The sequence below is a fragment of the Botryllus schlosseri genome, chromosome 13, assembly GCF_051294905.1.
Source record: "Botryllus schlosseri isolate E-star chromosome 13, Bs_hap1, whole genome shotgun sequence".
NCBI lineage: Eukaryota > Metazoa > Chordata > Ascidiacea > Stolidobranchia > Styelidae > Botryllus > Botryllus schlosseri.
The window spans coordinates 11695132-11715969 of NC_137248.1; the positions used below are offsets into that span (position 1 = coordinate 11695132).

At 40.9% G+C, this 20838-nt stretch overlaps 2 protein-coding genes across 2 annotated transcripts; both read left to right on the forward strand.

The window, feature by feature from the left end:
- The first annotated feature begins 8216 nt into the window (after window positions 1–8216).
- LOC145453581 (ethylmalonyl-CoA/methylmalonyl-CoA epimerase-like) lies at window positions 8217–9999 on the forward strand. The gene is made up of 4 exons (XM_080331542.1): window positions 8217–8449; window positions 8511–8571; window positions 9273–9388; window positions 9443–9999. Exons 1-4 carry the CDS (start codon window positions 8366–8368, stop codon window positions 9680–9682), a joined length of 501 nt encoding a protein of 166 aa, XP_080187668.1. The 5' UTR covers window positions 8217–8365; the 3' UTR covers window positions 9683–9999.
- A 1264-nt stretch (window positions 10000–11263) lies between these two features.
- Window positions 11264–17331, forward strand: LOC145453580 (dual specificity mitogen-activated protein kinase kinase 4-like). The gene is made up of 6 exons (XM_080331541.1): window positions 11264–11595; window positions 11796–11969; window positions 12651–12857; window positions 14030–14216; window positions 15531–15640; window positions 16933–17331. Exons 1-6 carry the CDS (start codon window positions 11386–11388, stop codon window positions 17176–17178), a joined length of 1134 nt encoding a protein of 377 aa, XP_080187667.1. The 5' UTR covers window positions 11264–11385; the 3' UTR covers window positions 17179–17331.
- The last annotated feature ends 3507 nt before the right edge of the window (window positions 17332–20838 follow it).

Below are 20838 nucleotides of genomic sequence, written 5' to 3' on the forward strand. Positions count from 1 at the left end.
AACAGTGTGTTGGCTTCGAAATTACAATGAAATGTCGGTCTGAACTGTCTGAATCTCGAGTCAATGACTTGCTTCGAGTCATACGCAATGACTCGAGTCCAAGTCGAGTCAATACACAGATTGACTCGAGTCGAGTCGAGTCATTTCCGTTTGAGAAAATGACACGAGTCGAGTCGAGTCATCTGAAAACCGTGACTCGAGTCTGACTCGAGTCGAGTCATGACTCGAGTCATTACAAACCTGGTTTCTTATCAACAATTTCATCCGATTAATACAATATATGATTGATATAACAATGAAAACAATCGGAAGGTATGGAAACAACATATTTGCGAATTGAATTTAGTGACTGGATAATCAAAAAGGTTATAGTGCCTCTATCAGGACCTTACAGTGTTAAAATTGCCTCTGCTATGTCTATGGAGTTTTCATTGGCTGCCTATGATTCTTCGCCATTTGTCGGACTATTTATAGCTGGGGTCGGCAACCTTTTGTACGGTGGTAACGCAGCGTGTCAAAATATGTCAATATATCAAAATATTGGCGTGCGAAACATTAGTTTTGTCATATTTACCGTCGCGAACTGAAGGAATCCAAACCAACCACATATCTGAAGCTGACAACGGCGATTCCAGTCCCTATGGTCTTATCAACATTGATCGTACCTGTCAACATGCGGCGATTGTTTTATTACAAGATTTTATCGCCGCCAATCATTTTGGCAGCGCACTTTATTCACGGAGTCGTGTTGCTTAAGACATGTCTTGGTGTCTATATTGAGCAATGCACAACCTTGAAGTATATATTATTATATACAAGCATCTTGACGGCCTCATTCGATATAAGACATCGTTCATTCATAATTGCTAACACGGTCTCGGTCGGGCTCATTTCTGTATATTTTACATTGTTTTTCTTCATATGTTAAATGTTATTATATTTCTCAGGGGGGTGCCTACATTAAAATCAAGAAATCATGCACCAATAAATCGCGCGAAGCGCGGAGAAAATTTCAAGATGTATAAAATCTGTCCCACGTCCTGCTCTATCTTGACTTAGGAAATAATTTTGGGTCATCTTGATATCTATTTTTAATATTTCTGTTTTAAATAGCTTCTTGGAGGTACAGAACTTCAATATAGACTACAATTGAATAGCATATGCTATTAAACATATGCTGTATAGGCCTATTATTCATATTCAAATGAACCCGAATATTTTCGGCTGACACTGATCGTCAGGGGTAATCGTCAGCAACGAGCGGAGAATTGGATTGGATTCTGTTTTACCAATGATATATGTTGCAACGGACCGTCTAAACGCACATTTCCTATCTCCGCCCGGTGCTGCGGGGCCTGCGAATATCGTAGGCCCCGGGTGCGGTTTCTACGCTCGTATTGAACTTCCCTCGAACTGTGATATAATAATATGATCTCTCAGTGGTGCGTGGGTTTTGGAACATATAAAGACCAACGCATAATTGGTTTCCAGTTGGATGGATATCTATGTCATACCTTCAGCCCTCTCGCTCAGCGACATGGCAAGCACAGTCTTCTTTCCGCTTAGCGAACAGTGCCCCTCAATTTCGATTATAAAGATACATGGATCATTATACTTTTTTCAAAACTCCCTATTGAGAAATCTTCATTAATTGCAATTTGAATAGGGACTTGAAAGGAAGAAGCGGCATAGCTCTTTACCGAGCTATATGAACTTGTCTATTCAGCCGATCGATGCACATAAAATATTTCTTGCTGTCGCGTGTTTATACTGCCACCTCAATACCTCCATAGCTCTCCAAATTCACAGGCACAAGAAAGCAGCATGGGCAGAGTCAACAGTGCAACCATAGATCTGCGTGGGAAATATTAATACATTCACCCATAGGTGTAGCCAGGGGCCAAAGGGGTCGTGCCTCCCACCTCCAAATTTTTCAAAAAATCTCGTAAATTAACACAAGGTGTGGAGTATTTTTTAGCAGATGTATTCAACTTGAAATTTTGCTTCGCGCATTGCGCGATATATATTGTGTGTTGATTTTTAAATTGTTGAGTAGGCCTACCCGCCTTCCGACAACTAACAATGGAAAAAATGGGCCTGAATATAAATACGCTTGATATACAGAATGTAGGCTAATCTAATTGTATTCGTGTGTGCTGCTGCTGCCTGCGGTTGCGGGGTCAGTTTTTCGGCGCCAAAATACAAAAGGAAGATGAATAAGTTTTAACCAACACGAATAATTGCGATCCAACTATATTATAGATATAACCAGCACCGTAACTGCCGCACCCCAAACCCCCCAATTGGGGGGGGGACGAGCTCGAAGGGGGCCCAAAATTATTTCGTGAATTAGCATGAATCATATTTTTTGAAAATTTATGCAATTTTTCAAAACTTTTTCGCGCGGTGCGCCAGTCATCTTTATTATTGGGTATTGGGCCATTAACGCGTCACGACCCACCAATGCATACAATCAAGTTTTAGGCCATATAACATGCGACTCCCAGAAGTGTGCCAGAACGATCGGCCGCGTGAGAACCTTTGGCCGAAAAGGTCTATGCCCTTATGCTGACCGAAGACTTCGTTATATAGCCTATACAAAATACATATAGGTTTAATTGTCCATAGGCGATTAAATGACTGGCGCCGAATGTCCCCGTCTTTGCAATGTGAACCTCTCAAGACAAATATACCATCCCACTGGGAAAAATTTTATGCCAGTGAAGAAATACCAATTGGAAATCGTGTGCGTCTCTTAGTTTAGAACAGGGATAGATAAAACTATATCCCTGGTTTAGAAGCCTACGTTTGGGCGATTCTATATTTTTTGAAATAGCAGACTGGACGTCACGAAATAACATCATGTAGCGAAGTCATATCAACGGGTCCGCCCGCCCGAAGATGTTTAATTATTATTTGCGGGCCCTCTTGTTTTCAAGACACTTCACTCAGCTCTACCGGTAAATCTAATTACGTGAGTATAGAGAGGACAATAAATTGATAGCACAATATATATGCAATCGCCGAACTGATTGACCGATTTTAGCATAAATTATCGAAACTTTTCGCGCTTGGCGCTGGCTCACAATACAGTACAGATGATTTCGTGACAAACGCGAACAACGTGATGGGGGGGGGGGGGGTCGTTTTATCACCCTATGGGAGCCCAAGACCCACGTTTTTGGGGCCAGACGAGGTGCTGTTTCGTTCCTGCCAACGGGTATACGTCCGAAGATGTTTAATTATTTTGAGTGGTCCTACCTTTTCAAACACACCTCACACAGCTGTACCGGCAAATCTGATTACGTGAGCAGAGAGAAGATTAAAATTCATAACAATATGCAATTCCCGATCATACTGACCAATTCAATCATGAATTCTAGAAATTTTCCGCGCTCCGCGCACAAAGGCGACAAAAGCTGATTCACTAAACAAAGTCCTAATGAATATGATAAATATAGCGGTAAACAGTGTATTGCCAGAGGATGGTCTGGGGGGCTTCGCCCCCCAGAAGTTAGGTCTATAACCCTAGACCAAAGTTTTTGGGGGGCCTGACGAAGTTCGTTTCTACGGCCCTGGATATAACTATAAACTATGTAGATCACGTATGTCCGCCTAAAATCCAATCAACACCTGATCTATTGATGTCACCTTCCATGACATATGTACCCCTATTTTTTGTCGCTTGCTTTTTTCTATACTATATTCTTTTACTTTTCATTCAGTGTGCAATTGTGCATGTCTCCATCGCATAGGCCAAGGTGGGTGTCTGATTCCATATAGACTACTCCAAGTCGCTTCGACACCTTCCTATCTTTTTATTGTATCACATTTTTGTGGTGTATTGAACTGATAAAAATGATGATGATGATTAACACGTAAGCAATCAATCAATAAATCTTACGTGCGATACTCACTATCAGTAGTGGCTGACGCAACACTAAACAGAGCTACGCAAAGGCACGAAGAGATGATGAGATTATTGGATCACCCCACTCGGTTGCAAGGGCAAGCTCAGGCCATTCATACATAAATTTCGTGCAAGATAATGTAATGGTGATGCCTCCGGCTTCTTGATCGGTAGGACTATTGGTTCGATCCCGGCCGGATCAGACCAAAAACTCGAAAACTGATATCCGCGGCTATCCTGCTAGGCGCTCAGCATTCACGCATGACATAAGGAGAAAAAACATGAATGCAGACTAGCAACTAGGTGACCTTACGATGGTGCAAGCGAAAATGAATATCATCTCTCTCTCTCTCTCTCTTTGTCTCGATAAAGGACCTCAGTCAGGTGTTCAGTACTGATGACCATCGGGTCGGAGTGTATTCGGAGCGGAGTTTTCACTGGTTAAAATGGTATGATTGGCCATGAGCTATCTTAACCTAGGGATCTGGCAAGGCATTTTCGTAGAGCAGTGTCTGTAGTTCACACAATTGGAGTCTCCAAATATGGATGTTTCGGATACTTGACGAGATTCTTCGGAGTATCTCGGAGTCTGGGATTGAGTTCTTCGGAGGGAGTTTTCCTCGGTGACTAAAGTTGTCGGATTCTAGATAAGCACTATCCGCTCATCACTGGTGTTCAGTGGTTGGTTACTGGCAGAGATGGCCACACTCGTCCGGGGAGCCGGAGTATGAGTTCAGGATTTCATCCATTTTCAACGTAGCAGGACTGGCTCCGGATTTTATATTTGCGTTGGCGTCGCTGAGCTATTGGTTTGGTTTTGGTTAGCGTTCGGATTTTAGCCGGATTCTTCCGCTGATACATGAAAAATTTGTATGATTTTGGCCGGATTTTTCCGGACTCCGATGCGGCAATTCACGAACCGGATTTTTTCGTACTCTGAGTTTTCAATATCCAGCCGGAGCCGGATAAATTCGGATCCCGGAATTCGAGCATCTCTGGTTACTGGTCAGTAAATCGAAATGTGTTTCAGCACTAGGTGTGCTAGCGCTGAAGGACGAGTTTTTACACAAATCGCAGTTTGTGCAGCTTCAAGTATAGATTGCGGCCTTGCATGATTATATGCAAAACCTTGAAGCAGGCTGTCTAGATTGCAGTATTTTTGCTGTCGTGGAATGTAATGTTATCTAGTTTCTTACGGAAGACCAGTTGAGCATATCAAGATTGTCGGTACTGGTCACGCTGTTTGATATACTGCATAAAATGAGTGAAACTGAAGACTTGCGCCACGGCATGAAAACTGACCGAACCAGAAAACTTGCCCCCACGTCGGAAAGTCCAGTCGAAGCTGATTTTCAAGTGAAATTCACAGGGTCAGTCAAGACGGCCTGGCTGGCTGCATTGAACGCACTTATACAAGTAAATGTTTAGCCTATTGATAAAATTTCATCACTTCAAAACATCACAAGACTGCAATACAACGAATGACAGGAAAATGCCGAAACGACGAGGAGTGGTCTTCAGATCAGACAACCACCTGGGCCTAGCTAGGCGATATAAAGAGGCGGCAGGCACACCGAATGAAAGTAAAAAAAAGATAATATAATGTGGCCGGGCGATAAAATCGGGTGGCCAGTGACGAAAGGCGAGATCGTCCAGATCGATATGTCAGGTTGTGGTCCGGTAAATGGTGAGGGCTGACTAGTATTTATTCAGCAGAAATTGGTTGTATTTCGACTTGAATGTGGACATGCTCGATGACTGTCGGATAGCCAGAGAGATACTGTTACACACTTCAGGTCCGGCATATTCGATAGAGCAATGATATTTTTATTCAACCTTATGATATAGTTACATGACGTGGATGCGCGTGTGTCTTATTTATTCACTTTTGATACCGAGGTAAAGAAGTCATTGAAGTTTTCATGGCAGTAGCCGCAGTGGAACTGATACATAAACTAGTTGCAATTTCTGGTTTCCGTATATCTTTTATGTTTGTGAAACCGAATTATTTGAGCAGTGATTTGTTTGACACACATCCTGGTCCCTTTGGGGCCCTGGATATAATACGGAGGACCTGATGTTGTAGTTTTTGTAGCGGCTTCAGTGCAGTTTTACTGGCAGCACAATGACAGGCAAAGTTCGGTAGGCCTACCTCATAGCCAGACTGGAAACAGTGGTTGTTTTCAGCAATAAGTTGCGCTTGACAGAAGGGTTTCTTGCGTAGAATAATTAAGTAATTGAACGAAAAGTGGTGCATGACGTTGCCAATAATTCCGCTATGACCGCGTTCAAGTACCCCGAAAGCATGAGAGGGAGAATTGTTTATTCAGTTTAGCAAACAAAAAGACAAATAGGCCTACATGAAAACAAAAGACCGCCAAGCTTTGTGTACTACTGCAAAACTATCGCGAAGGGATCGGGAAATCAATGATTATTATCAAATCAGCTATACTGCCTGAATATACAATTGTTGCATCATAGAAGTCTGCAATTACTTTGATTGCCCTAACATGAACAAAACAAAACTCGCCACCGGTCAGAAGATTGTACTCTGATAAAATGTGAGGCGCTGTCATGTTTTGAGACCCTTTCGAACTTGGAAATTGAAAAATTTTGCATTTATGCTAGTGATGTTGGTAAGATGACATATTTTCCGAACTTATCAACGTGATGGTTTCCATGTCACAGACGCCCTGGATGATCTCAATCATCTGGTATAGTGGCACTGATGGATTTTCACCTTGGAAATTTAGTCATTCTAGTGCTAGAGCCTATGGTGTTTATGCGGTATAATTTGATGAAACATAAATGATGTTGATCAACAATCCCTTGCAATGGTGCAAAACACAAATCCGGTTTCGGTCATGTTCCAGCTATATATACCTCTAAGCCAGGGGTGGCCAACCTGCGGTCATAGAAGGAAATTTGTGCGGCCGTGGACACGTAATTCAATTAGTATGTGCAGGCAGCCATCAACATGCAATTTGAATTTATGAATTGCCGCGCGCGATTTGATGTGACTTCATTTTCCTATTTTAATATAGTAGCGCTCTTTGCAATCAGAGCCCCACAGTACACATTCGAACAGCGGGGAAAATGATGCGCGTCATATAGAAATACCAACTCGGAATCGTGTGGTCCTCCCTATACCGACAATCCTGATGGGAGGTCAAGAAATTACAGAATGCAAAAAAGTGACTAATAACAATTGACCCAGCCGAAGATGCATCATCAACATCATTTATAACTTTCCCTAAATTTTCGAAAACACACCTCCATCAACTCCACTTGTGAATCTGATTACATGGGCTGAGAAAGGATAAATGTTTGATAGTACTATGTAAAACTACTACCGGTAACATTAATGCCGAAAATCTGAAAAAAATCACAATAACATTTCGAGTGACCACTCACAATTTCGGTGCGTATAGTAAGCCTATATGATTAAATACAATAGTCCGGAAATGGACATAGACAGTTTAACATGTGTATTTGGCGTCCAGCTACTTCATTACCACTATGCCGTGGAATGCGGCCGTGAATGGCAGAAAGGTTGACCACCCCTGCTCTAAGCCTTGAAAAATACAATTTTATTGTGGAAACAATGACTGGCATTGGATGGCAGTACGGTGACTTATTATAAATGTATATTTTATTATTTTGTTGCACCAGAGTTCTGTGCTTCAGCCTGCAATTCGCTATGAATTTTGCTTCAGTTTAATATTATCTAGCCGTGAATTTTTGCCAAAAGCACTGAAATGTGGCTGGCTATTCGATTTAAGCAACACTTCAAGTATGTGATTCGATTTTGCCTTCCTAATACCTGTTCTTATGCTTAGGTAAATCGTGAAGCTAAGGCTAAATAAACTTGGTCATGGCTAAGCCTGACGTGGACTACACTCGTCACTCCTCTATCATGGGGCAGAAGCTGTACACCAAGTTTCTTGGGCCGACAAAAAATTTCAAGCCTAACTGGGCATACGACATGCCCGAAACACTGAATCCAGAAAACTGGAAAACGATCACACCATCTGATATGAAAGCTCATGAAGAAAGGCAAGCTATTCGTGGTCGCTTGCGCAGGGAATTCTGGACAAAGAAGTATCACCCTGTCAACTGGAAGTACTTTAACCCGATAACGTCTGATCCTATGTATGCTAAATTTCAACGAGCGAAAAGTGTGTACTTTGTTCGAGATGCCTTCAAGCCAAAGAGTTTACCAGGAGTGAAAACTATTTTTCAAATAACATTTGCTGTCATTGTCGTACCATCGGTATTCTGTGCTTATCTTTATCGTGATCTCAAGTCTCAGGCGAAATTTTCCTCCGCCCTTGACTCCAGGGTTGCAAAATAGATTTTGTGCGAGTTGCGTGTATTTGAAATTTTCTCTAAATGCGAATAAATGTGGGAAGATAACTTTGCCTGGCAGATATATAGTTTCAATTGAAATAACCTATGCCACTGCGAAATCTGACACGAGGAAAATTTCTGACACAAATTTTTTCATTGTCACAGAGACCACTAAGTCTGTGTTCGAGAGTAAGTAAACACTTCTCAATCGCATTGCAGCAATAATGTAATGATCTCCCTTCGTATTTAGACATGGAATGAGTGCAACCTTGGTAAACTCAATCACATAGCTATTGCTGTCCCGGATCTTGGTAAGTCTGTCATGTACGGCGAGCAAAATCGATTCAACAGTATTACATGTTTAGTGTGATCAGGGCTGTAAGAGAAACTTTCGTCTGACAATACTTCCACATGGACTTTTCAGATAAATCATGACTCAGGTTATTTAGTATCATCAACATACGACTAAATTGCATTAGTGGACCCGTACTATGTAGTTAGTTCAGAAGTTATCAATGACTTCAAAGTAAAAGTACTGCCAAAAATTTTAGTTGACAAGTAGTAGTGATTTTCAGGACATGTCAAAACTATATGAAGTAGAGACATGGGATGGATAGTCTCTAATGATTGGAATAGGTTGGCCAAGTGTCACAGACGTTTTTGAGTTGAAATTGCAAGTTGTATCCTCCTAAAAAATCGCTCTGATACTGCTAATAGGTGAAATTTCCTAGTTCCAGTCTGTTATTGTGATATGGGTCTGCATTGTCCACTCGCTATGCCAATCTCACTGTAAAGTGATGCAAATTTATCCAACACACGATTTTCCATTTCACAAAATTGTAAATGTTGCAAGTAATTTTCCTTGAAACAACATGAAAGTAGAAGTAGCCTCAAATATGTTATACTTGCAGTTTCTTATTACAAGGGAGGTGGTGTTATAGTTGATAGTTTCATTATTATTCAGTTTCGGTATCTACGACTTGATAACATTCTACCTTCATCAATTGAACAGATAAAGCCACTGCTTTATATAAAGATGTACTGGGCGCAGACGTCAGTGGCAAACAAGATTTACCAGAGCATGGGGTCACCACTGTTTTTGTAAATTTACCGAACGCAAAATTGGAGGTAGGAGCTTTGTGCGAATAACTCAACCAAGTTGCTTACCGAATGTTTCTTAAGCTTCTACATCCATTTGGAGAAAACAGCCCTATATCTGGTTATCTGGAAAAAAATAAGAGCGGCGGTCTCCACCACATATGTATTGAAGTTGAAGATATTGCTGCTGCTGTCAAGGTGTTGAGAGAAAAGGGTCTCAGAACATTAACGGATGAACCCAAAATCGGTGCACATGGAAAACCAGTGATATTTTGCCACCCAAAAGACTGTAATGGAGTATTACTGGAGCTTGAGGAGGCGTAAAATCATATAAGTAATGATTCAATTGTGGAGATCTTGCTGTTCAAGATGGCTTGAGTGCTTCATGATCCAATATACATGGTGCTGCATGTGTGATTTGTGGCCAATATAGTCTCTTCAGCTATAGACGTTTTTTAGAGTCGGCCTTCAACGATGCGACATGTGAAGATAATATTTCATTATGGTTATCAAAAACAACTGAAGTTACCTGGTGATGCAAGTCTGAAATGAAGTTTTCTGGGACTATCTTTTCGTAGCATCGCAGTCCTGTGGTGTTTTGAAATGATGTAAATTCTCAATAAACTGATACTGATATTGTGCTGACGACACTGACATGATGGTGGGTTTGACCATAGTGGTTCATGTCTATGGTTTGACTATAGACTACTAACCTACGGAGGTTACTAATCTATAGCTTGACATAACATAATTATGTCGGTATGGTAGCATCTGGACTACACGTTGCCGGTATGCGAGCGGGCGAACAACATAGTAACCGAGACAGAAGATATGCTATGCTGATAATTGGCGAAGTTGCAATTGCTAACGTACCGGTAACGATATTGATTTATACTGACGATTGCTAAGATGCAGGGTTGTAATGACTCGAGTCATGACTCGACTCGAGTCACGATTTTCGGATGACTCGACTCGAGTCATTTTCTCAAAATACGGAAATGACTCGACTCGACTCGAGTCAATCTGTGTATTGACTCGACTTGGACTCGAGTCATTGCGCATGACTCGAAGCAAGTCATTGACTCGAGTTTCAGACGGCCAAGACCGACATTTCATTGTAATTTCGAAGCCAATACACTATTAGGATTTCGTTTGTTGGTACTGGTGCTTGAAAATGCGACCAGAAACTGCTAAAAGTGAGGAAAATGGATATAATATAAATGCGAACCATTCAATATCATCAAACAGGGTTAAAAAAGTGGGTTTAGAAAGACTTTAACTGGAAAATTAGCAAACAACACAATGACTTGGACTCGAGTCATTATACCATGACTCGGACTCGATCCTCTGTTCGCTGACTTGGACTCGGACTTAACTCGGTGGGAATTGAAAATGACTCGAGTTGACTCGAGTCAAAAATATAAAAGTGAGATTGACTTGTGACTCGGAGCCTTGTGACTTGGTTACAACCCTGCTAAGATGTTACAACATCTTGTAGATTTGGAAACGAAATACGCACGCAAAGATCCACTTTCAGTCTTATATCATTAGGACTTTGCTTGGTTGTTCTCATGAACTAGATCGTTACTGCGACCAACAAAGAACATTGTTTGAGTCATGTCTAATTAGTAAGTACTCTTCCTCCTCCCGCAAGTGATTTCTGACGTCACTAATATGCCAGATGATGTCGCTGTTGCAGCCCGATGTTTGTGTGTGTTTTAGAAATGGAAATTAGGAGAATAGGCTGGTTCGCGTCGTAGCGGTTTTCATGAGATGTTTTTGTCACGGCTCAGCATTCAATTTTACCATGCAGCGAAGGTACATTTTGTCTTGCTTATATACTGTCTCCTCTCTATGCTAGATTAGCATCTCTTTGCTCAGCCTTGGCAATGTTAGAGCAACGATGTTATGCAAATATCTGCTGTAGTAATTGGATCATTATTATATCTCCTTTATTTCCTAGGCGTTGCTATCATGTACCTTGATTACCTTTCGATTAGCCGCGCTTTTGTATTACGACAGTGATAATGAATCTACCTTTAAATTCGGGCGGTGGGCGAGTTCGCCGAGGTTTGAATCTTCAGTTTACACCACAGAGTGGTAATGGTCCTCCTCGACAGCAGAGACCGGCTTTTCCGCTGCCTCCACAAATTCCGATAGCTCCGCCGAAGCCAGTCACGCCAATCCTAACGCCAGAGAGTTTGTCGAGCATTGGAAAATTAGTGATAGAAACAGCGGTAAGTATATACTGGCCTCTGGGCCTGGCATCATCCCCAGAGGTGGTCAGTATATTTAAGTACTCACCTATCTTCGGAATACTCGGTAGGTTTTCCTGTTTATACTGTAGTTACTCGAGGTATTATGTTTTTAGACTACTGCTATACTTGACAGCTGTATTTTTCGAAAAATTGGCATGACATGATATGGTTGTGTTTAGGGCTATGATTTTACATCAAAAGACTTGATTGATGTTGGGGAGATTGGAAGAGGGGCCTTTGGTACTGTGAACCAGATGCGACACATCGAAAGTGGTAAACTGATGGCTGTAAAGCGAATTAGATCCACTGTGGAGGAGAGAGAACAGAGGCAGTTACTGATGGATTTGGATGTGGTTGGTAGTTTTATATGGTTGTTGAATGTAGCGCCTTAGTTTCAAAGGTGTTTGATTGCTACTGCATTGTTATAGTTAAGTGCCCCGGTTTGTGCGTACACCACAGCCTATGAATTAGTAATTGGTAGTCCTGTTTCATACTCCGGAAGTTTGACTTGCCTCTATTACTAAACTTTATGTGTGCAAGATTCGTACGATTTAAGGATTTCTATTTCTGTACAATCTAATTGTATTTGTTACTCTTCTTGGACCGTCTGCATGATTTGAACAAAGCCATAGCTACCTGATTATCATCAATATTTAGCATTCAAATCAGCGTGAGACCAAAATTCCCCCAGGCTAATTATGTGTTTTCAATGCTTTCTCCAATATTGAGATTGAAATTTCTATTTCCGGACTATCTTATTGAGAAAAGTTTCTCGCAAAAAATAATATTATCGAAATCAAAGCGTCTATTGATTTTGAAGAACTTTTCTCAATTATCAGTCCAATAGCAATGCATACACAATATCAAACCTGAAAACGATAAGGATGTAATATGATGTTTTGGGGCAATTATTGATTTAGCTTGTTTATAGCCTATAGTCTCATTTGGTGTAAGTACTTGCATGTTTTTCTGTCTACTTTCTGTACATGACACGTCTATTCCATTGTAGCCTTACGGACTGTACTGTGTTGCAGGTTATGCGTAGCAATGACTGTGTCTACATCGTTCAATTCTACGGCGCACTCTTCTGGGAAGGAGATTGCTGGATATGTATGGAACTCATGTCGACCTCCCTTGACAAGTTCTACCGCTTCGTATACAGACGACAGAATAGTGTAATCCCCGAAGAGATATTGGGCAAAATAGCTGTTGCAACGGTAGAGGCCCTCAATTATTTGAAGGTATGCTGATGCGACTGATATTGTTCGCCTATGTTGATGCTAGTGATATGCGAATCGCAGGCAGTCTGGTAGCCAGTGCATTGTTTATTTTTGGCTAATATTTCTCCACTCCGTATACTTTCCCTAACAGCACTGCAATATGTTTAATGTGTCTTCAGTTTGTTCGAGCTTAGCGTCAGTTGTATATTATAGCTTATTGATAGTTATCATAAAGATTTGCTGGTTCAGTCCAACGAGCAGCTTGCTTAGTAATGGTATTTAAGGTCTGACCATTTCATAATTTGCTAGTATTGGAGCAGGGAGATGTTTGCTGGTTAAACACGCTATGCGGAAGACTGCTCATTCTTGTTTAATCAGCATGCCTGCTTATTTTCCCTCACCGTGTCACGGTTGTATCAGATTTTTCGGTATTTCAATGTTTGATCTATTCCATTTTGTATACAAGTTACTTGATTTGTCGGTTTCTACTTTCATAACTATGTCATGTAGCGTTGATCATTATTGGTGTTGATATGTGTAGATATTCCTTGGCGATAATCGCTAGGTAGGCCTATATGATTGCATCGCAGATAGCTGAGCTAGACATCATGATCCTTTGATTGGATAAAACTTATTACAATTCTATGGGGTTTTAGATGGGAGTGAGTGTGGTTAGAGATAAGTAGTATTTCTATGGCATCTAGAGATTTAATATGGTCTCTAGACTCAAACCAACATGACTTGTTGTATTTGTGGCGTTGGTGACATGTCTGATATCTTAATAAACCAATTTATTGGCCATATTATTCAAAACACATACGCTCCTTCAAGAAAACGAAATTTTAGAGCATTGGTGATCGAACTGTAGTATTGACATTCACAGTTCTTGATCGTAGTTGGTGTTTTGACTTTTAGTTTTTTATGAAGTTGAACTGGTAACAAATGGGTAGATATGTCAGTACATCACTGCTATGTCGTTGTGATGGGTTATGATTGAATACTTGGAATCTTGATACTTGATCAAATTACTAATTATAACGTGACTTTGTGGATGTGATAGTTATTCAACAACTCATTTACTGCATACTGTTTGATTGACTCCTAATTCATTTTGATTCATACATATTTCAAAGTATTCATGTCAATCTATGCCATGAGCATGAGTCGTCACTTTGGTGGCCTCTTTGTTTCAGGAAAAGCTGCAAATCATCCATAGAGACGTGAAGCCTTCCAATATACTAATCGACAGACTAGGAAATATTAAACTGTGCGATTTCGGAATCAGCGGGCAACTAGTGAATTCAATAGCAAGAACTCAAGACGCTGGCTGCAAGCCTTACATGGCACCGGAGCGTATAGACACGAATCAATCACGAGACGGTAAGGATTGTAAAAGCCATTCAATTGCGTTCCATGTGGCTGAAATGAAGTTTTCGTTTAATGAGATCGGTTGTCTTCAACTGTGGCCTTTTCTAGCAGTTCTGCGCAAGTGCTAATAAAACTATGCATTTGTCGAATCAATGATTAAAAACAACGTTGCAGGGGTTGTTTAGAAAGTTTTTGTAGCACGATTTGGTTTTACAGTCATTAACAATGTACACACATAAGGTTAATTTGGAGATATAAAGATGTTTTGAATTATATTACACCTGATTAATCCATAATCGGAAGATTATGAATGATTTATGTGATACCGGTATCCAGAAGTAGGCTACCTATGCTCTTAGGGAGCATGGTAGCCTACTCAGTAAGTTTCGCCAACTTGCACTGATTAGGCTACTCCAGTCAGTGGTTATGATTATAGACTAGTTCTACTTGGCAATTCAATTGAATTTATTGCTAACAATTTCATCATTTCGATACGCCACAAGACTACGATATAATCATAGAAATGTGAAATGTGAATCATAGAAATGTGAAATGACCCGGAGTAGTCTTGGAAATCGGACACCCACTTGGCCTATAGCGATGTAAAAAAGGTGGCATGCACACTGAATGAAAAGTAGTAGAAGATACTATGAAAAGACAGGCGACAAAAAGAGGTGGCATGTGTCGGAAGGCGAGATCGATATGTCGGGTCGTGGTCCGGTAAACTCGAGGGCTATCTAGTATTCATTCAGTAGAAATTGTTTGTATCTTGACTTGTATGTGGACATGCTCGATGACTGTCGGATAGCCGACGAGATACTGTTCCACTTCGCAGTTCCGGCATATTTGATAGAGCCATGATCTTTTTTGTCGACCATATGGTAGTTAGACGACGTGGACGCACATGTTGTACTTATGCACTTTTGATACTGAGGTAAAGAAGAAGCCATTGAAGGTTTCGGGGCAGTTATCGAAATGGAACTGATACATAAACCTGGCAATTTCTAGTTTCCTTGTATCTTTCACGTTTTGGACACCGAATCTTACACACAATGTTTTTTTTTTTGGCAAAACGAGGCCTACAATATTTACTTTCACTTAATTTAAAATCGCTACTTGTAATTAAGTAGAAACTTATGACGTTACTTCTACTTACCAATGGTGTTTACTTTGAACTGGTTCTGGTGATGTCCATGTTCTTCGACCGAGTTCACCGATTGTTATAATTTGCAATGTTTCAATATGACATATTGCGATCTGACGCATTGAGATGACTGACCAATGACCATGTTGTAGTTTGTGCCGACGTCGTCAATTCTTTTGCAGGTTATGACGTCAGGTCAGATGTGTGGAGTCTTGGAATCACGATGATTGAATTAGCGACAGGGAAGTTTCCTTATCCAAAATGGAATAGCGTGTTCGATCAACTTACTCAGGTGGGCGCTTTCTTGGTAAATCTATGGCATGTTTTGATCTGGGTATCGTGTACGTACGCTATTGTTGCTTGATTTGGACTTACAATTTTTCATTTAGGCTGTGCCATCGCACACAATTTTTTATTTAGGCTGTGCCGTCGCACATAGTTCAAAGTATTGGTAAATGGCAAAGTTTGTTTTCAGCATAGTTGAATTGAGCCGTTTATTGTTTTTGTGCTGTTTTGCTGCTGAATTTATAATGAATTTGTTCCCACTCAAGGTTATTTACACTGTGTAGTGATACATTCTGGTATGTCTTTGTGTGTGTAATCTGATCCATCCGCACCAATGTAATAGAGACTGTGTGATAAAAGAGGTGCGACTACAATTTTTCACTGTCTCGGGGTCGGGATATAGCAATTGATTATGTCTGCTTATGTGCGGATTCTTTATCAAGAGTTATTTTTGTTTCAAAATATCGGTGGTACTGCTAAAGTTGCTATTCGACTGCAATATCAAACGTTTCATGGATGTTTCTATAACTAGTCATTTCCACATTCACCGACTTTACTTGTGATGAGCGTGCGGAGGGTGAGGCTTGATAAGCACGAAAGGGAAAATATCATGATGTTAGGATACTTCCACTGCTGCTTGCCAGCCTTTCAGGCAAAACTACATTTTACGTTTTGTATTTGAAGAGATGGAAGTAGTTAGATGAGTTTGCATCGCTTCATAAGTGAGATTGCGCCTATTAGTGGGCATCAATCATTTTGCGGTAGTTGTGAATATGCATCCTTCAATTTCATAAGTAGGCCTCTCCACCTCCGATCAATTTCTAAAATGTCCGACTTCCTGACCGAATCTACTTTTTTGCTCGACTTCGGTACTTTTCAGACTTTTCATTTTCAACTTTAACTTAAAGTAGTTTTTTCACTTTTTTACAACTCTTGGTGATATTGAATGCCTCACATTCATGATATACAAATTTTTGTCACTTTACACAGTTCTGGCCCTACTTTACTGACGCCAGTACTGATAGATGAAATACCAATAATGTAGTAGCTTACTATTCTTCGAAATTGGAACGAATTGCCTGTCTTGGACGTCTGAGTCTTGAGTCATATGACTTGGTCGAGTCATGCGCAATGACTCGTGTACAAGTTGAGCCAAGTCACCAAATAATCTCAAGTCGAGTCATTGCAACTCATACCGTACATGTTACTTCTACTCAAGCAATGTTGGCTGCTTTGAACGCTTTTGGATTAAATGTGAGATGTTTCCATGTCTAATTTCAAAATTTTTCACCATCTCAGGTTGTCAAGGGAGATCCACCCACGCTGTCGAATTCCGATGACCGCTTTTTCTCGGAGGGCTTCACCAATTTCGTCAACACGTGCACGATCAAGGACCCGGACCGGCGGCCGAAATACGACCGGCTCATCCGCATGCCCTTTCTCGAGCACATGATGCGCCGAATGGTCAACCTGTCCCAGTATTTTTGTTCCATCTTGGACGTTATGACGGATATGGATTTTCGCGGAAGTTCGGAGGACACCTGATAACGTAATTGGTTCTGACGCGTGTTTTTGTGTTGTCGCTATTTTATCTTGTGACGGATTTTTACAGATCGTTTCACCCCACTGTTGATCCCCACCCGCCGGGTCTAGTGTACTTTCTTATCCTCACCGAGAAATGTTCCCCGTGGCTGTGACCATCAACAATCAATGTTCTCTGTGAGAAAAATTTATGGTATTTCAGCTGTGTTCTCCATGAAACTTGATATCTGCACTTCAGAGATCCACGCGCTTGGTTTAGAGTTGCGTGGTTGGTGTATCATAGGAGCATTCATAAGCCTTACCCTCAATCCTAGCCTATTCTAGTGTAGATATAACACTTGTGATCTTCACCGAATCACCGTTATCACGAACGACCAATTATAAAATTTTTTGGAGAACCAGGGTTGTAACCAAGTCGCAATTTGTTCCCGGTCGCAAGTCAATCTCATTTTATCGTTTTGACTCAAATCATGTCGAGTCATTTCAATTTACTACGGAGTAATGTCTCTGGCTCAATTGTCCAAGTACCACTAGGCAACTTGGTACTTGGTTTGAGATATCGATAATGTGGTAACTTTACTGTTCTTCGAAGTTTCAATGAAATCCTATCTTGGCCGTCTGATACATCGCCAATGTATACTGAACTGCTCCGAGTGCTCATGCTAATGCTTTACGCATCCCGGAAACTTGAATGTCATGCAACAGTGATAGGATTATTGCATCTCTAAAACTGTGGTAGCAAATATTAGGCACGCAAGATATGACTTGAATTAAGTGATATAGAACCTGTAGTGGTGTGGCTTGCTCGAGTCATGCGCAATGACTCGAGTACAAGTCAAGTGAATAAACAAATCGGCTCAAGTCCAAATTTAAGAAAACGAGGACTCCTGTCACCAAAAAATTGGGGCTTGAGTTATTACAACCCTGTGGACAACACAGGTGATGATCACGTGGAATGCCATATATTTTTGACATGTTCACAGTTAATACAGATTGATGTTGGTTATGGGGAGGACTTCTCAGTGGGGATAAAAATGTATACTATACCCTTCCCCCTCTCCCATTTTGCTGACACGCGTCATGCCTGTAGAGGTCTCCGAATCATGTTCTATTAACTGGGAGCTCTTTCGGTGATAGTCTGTGAATGTGCAACGTGTGCATTTGGTAACATGCAGTGTTGGATTCGACTTCATTCTTCCCTTAGTACTGCCAAAGTAAATGAAACTTTTTTGTCGTTTGGATTTATGATCATGTTTTGAAATGCCCAGTATTGCCATGTATTGGCACTGATTTTCAAACGAGGCCCGTTGAATACCGCGAATAATCGATAAATTTCTCTTTTTGCCGTTTTACAATGTTTGAATTTTGAGGGGGCCAAATTTTACAGTGCATGTCATGTTTTCATTGTGATGCATCAAAGGCGTATTCCGAATGATTTAGGTACTTCCCTCATCGTGGTGCCTACCGTTGTAGTTTTGTCCGTTGATGGCCGAGTGCATGGTCTCGGCTGTGTGATTTTCTGTGGTATACCCGTTACCTAGGTGGTTTGTGTAATGATCTCACCTCAAAATTAGACAATGGAAACTCCGTTACTTGTTCGCCACTACTTCTCTTTTCTGAACATTGATATTGGTTACATTGTTGCTTCATACCAGTGCACTATAATGGTTAAATACTGAGCATACCAGTTTGTCCAGGGTCTGACACTGGAATATACAGCATTTAATATTGGCCATTGCATCATTGCAGACGCAGATTTGTTGACAGGATTAATTTGATTTCTTGAAAGTCTGACTTGAATATGCCGAATGCACTATATACTTGGGTCTGTCGTGATCCAATCCTTTATATTTCGTTATGAAAGTCTTCTTTTATCTTTGGGTGCAATGTTCGCAGTGGAACTTCAGACAAGCATCGAATATAGCCCCGGTTGAATATCTTTTTCACGTCATGATCTTCGTTGACGTTTGCTGACGTGATGACCCTTTTCATTAGCGTCACGCTGTGGTCGCATTGTTCCAAATCGATATTTTCAATTTCAAGTCACAGTTATTGTCGTAATAAAAACAAAGCAGCATAAAAATGTAATGTATTGTATTTTGTCATTGGTATGTCAGATCTCAGTTAACGGGCCTTTGCCACATTCTGTATTATTTGCTGCGGTAAAATTCGTGGAAGGCAGAAGAGCGTACAAGTAATACTACCTATAGGCAGAGTCGTGATTGGGAGAGAGAGAGAGAGAATGAATGCATTCGGTCTATGAAAATACATAGATGCAGGAATACAAAACAAAGTATAATTCAATTTAGAACCAGGCTGTAGCGAAGCGTTCGGGAGGGCTAATCTCCCGAGAGACCCGTCATACCATTACTTGAGTGCTGATTTCCTATATATCAGTCCTATTTTCACATACATTTAACCAAAATTTTCAAAAAAGGGCAAATTATCAAAAAAAGAGGACGTACATGGTAACCCCTACAAAACGTAATTGACGTAATATTTTCAAACTTACTCGATCGTCGTCGTCGAATTACTAGTTCAGATAAAAATCGCAGCCCTAGAGACAATGTCCGGCTGATCAGATAACGGCTAGTAACTCTGCCATGGGCCAACACTTAAAACACCCTGAATATGCCAAATCTTATGGCAGCAATCAATCTATATACAGTAGTTGCTTGTGGTGGCTGCTAAACGACACTGTTCTCTGGTTCTCAACGACGAACCGGACAAAGTTATTCAGTAGATGCTACCAGAATGTGACACGCCAGCCTAAATTTGGTGAGAACTGAGCAATGAGCATGTACATTGTACAGTATATAATAGGAGCGGGCGACATACGGCCCGCGGACAGTTGATGTTTTTGAAACGATGAAAATATTGATAAACCTGATTGATTGATCGATTGATTCCCGTCTTACATGATAATGTGGCCCGCTGCCCCAGTCTGCCGATATCCGGCCCCCACTACTTGCTTAAACGTCAAATTAGTGACTGCGTGTGACTGTGTGCGCACTGCGAAGCGTGCGAGAGTAGAGCTTACACGAAAGTTCATCGTAGCGAGAAGGCTTTCATTATCGGCATTTACCATGTACTAAACCCTAATGAATTGATATATTGGTAAATTTTGGGTACCTGGCTAATCGAACGTCTGGAAATCTTAATTATGGATTGCACCGTGTGATCAGAGAGAAGCAGACATGGCGACAGCTGTATGACAATGCTGTTCTCAAATCAACATTGTTTTCGTCATTATCGACGAGAAATGGCTTTGAAATGACACTGCTGTCGTTAAAATGCATTCATTAAATACAATTTATTCCTTGTATATGTTGATAAGTGGGCGAATAATGTATCGATTCAGCAATCCGGCCCGCCAAGTACTTAATTTTCCTATATCCGGCCCGCTGACTGGAGAAGTTGCCCGCCCCTGGTATATAAGGAAGCAATGTAAAATATTCAATGATATCGGTTTTCTGCTGCTGTAAATTTACTGCATTCGTTAGCTACTCATTTTCTCCGGTGAAGTTTCTTGCCGCGAGAGGACGCAAAAGACGGCTTCGAAAAAGCACTCCAAGAATGTCAGTATGTCGCTCACAGTGCCGCAGGGAGGATTAAGACAGACCGAGAAAACTTTTCAGGAATGTGGTGTGATAAATCCTCTCT

What these genes read in the sequence shown, in the direction of transcription:
- LOC145453581 (XM_080331542.1), top strand. Translation starts at nt 8,366, where the DNA reads ATGCCACTGCGAAATCTGACACGAGGAAAATTTCTGACACAAATTTTT. An exon ending in TATTGCTGTCCCGGATCTTG is followed by an intron (nt 8,572 to 9,272) that starts GTAAGTCTGTCA and finishes TCAATTGAACAG; the next exon opens with ATAAAGCCACTGCTTTATAT. An exon ending in TACCGAACGCAAAATTGGAG is followed by an intron (nt 9,389 to 9,442) that starts GTAGGAGCTTTG and finishes ATGTTTCTTAAG; the next exon opens with CTTCTACATCCATTTGGAGA.
- LOC145453580 (XM_080331541.1), top strand. Translation starts at nt 11,386, where the DNA reads ATGAATCTACCTTTAAATTCGGGCGGTGGGCGAGTTCGCCGAGGTTTG. An exon ending in TACTGATGGATTTGGATGTG is followed by an intron (nt 11,970 to 12,650) that starts GTTGGTAGTTTT and finishes ACTGTGTTGCAG; the next exon opens with GTTATGCGTAGCAATGACTG. An exon ending in CACGAATCAATCACGAGACG is followed by an intron (nt 14,217 to 15,530) that starts GTAAGGATTGTA and finishes ATTCTTTTGCAG; the next exon opens with GTTATGACGTCAGGTCAGAT.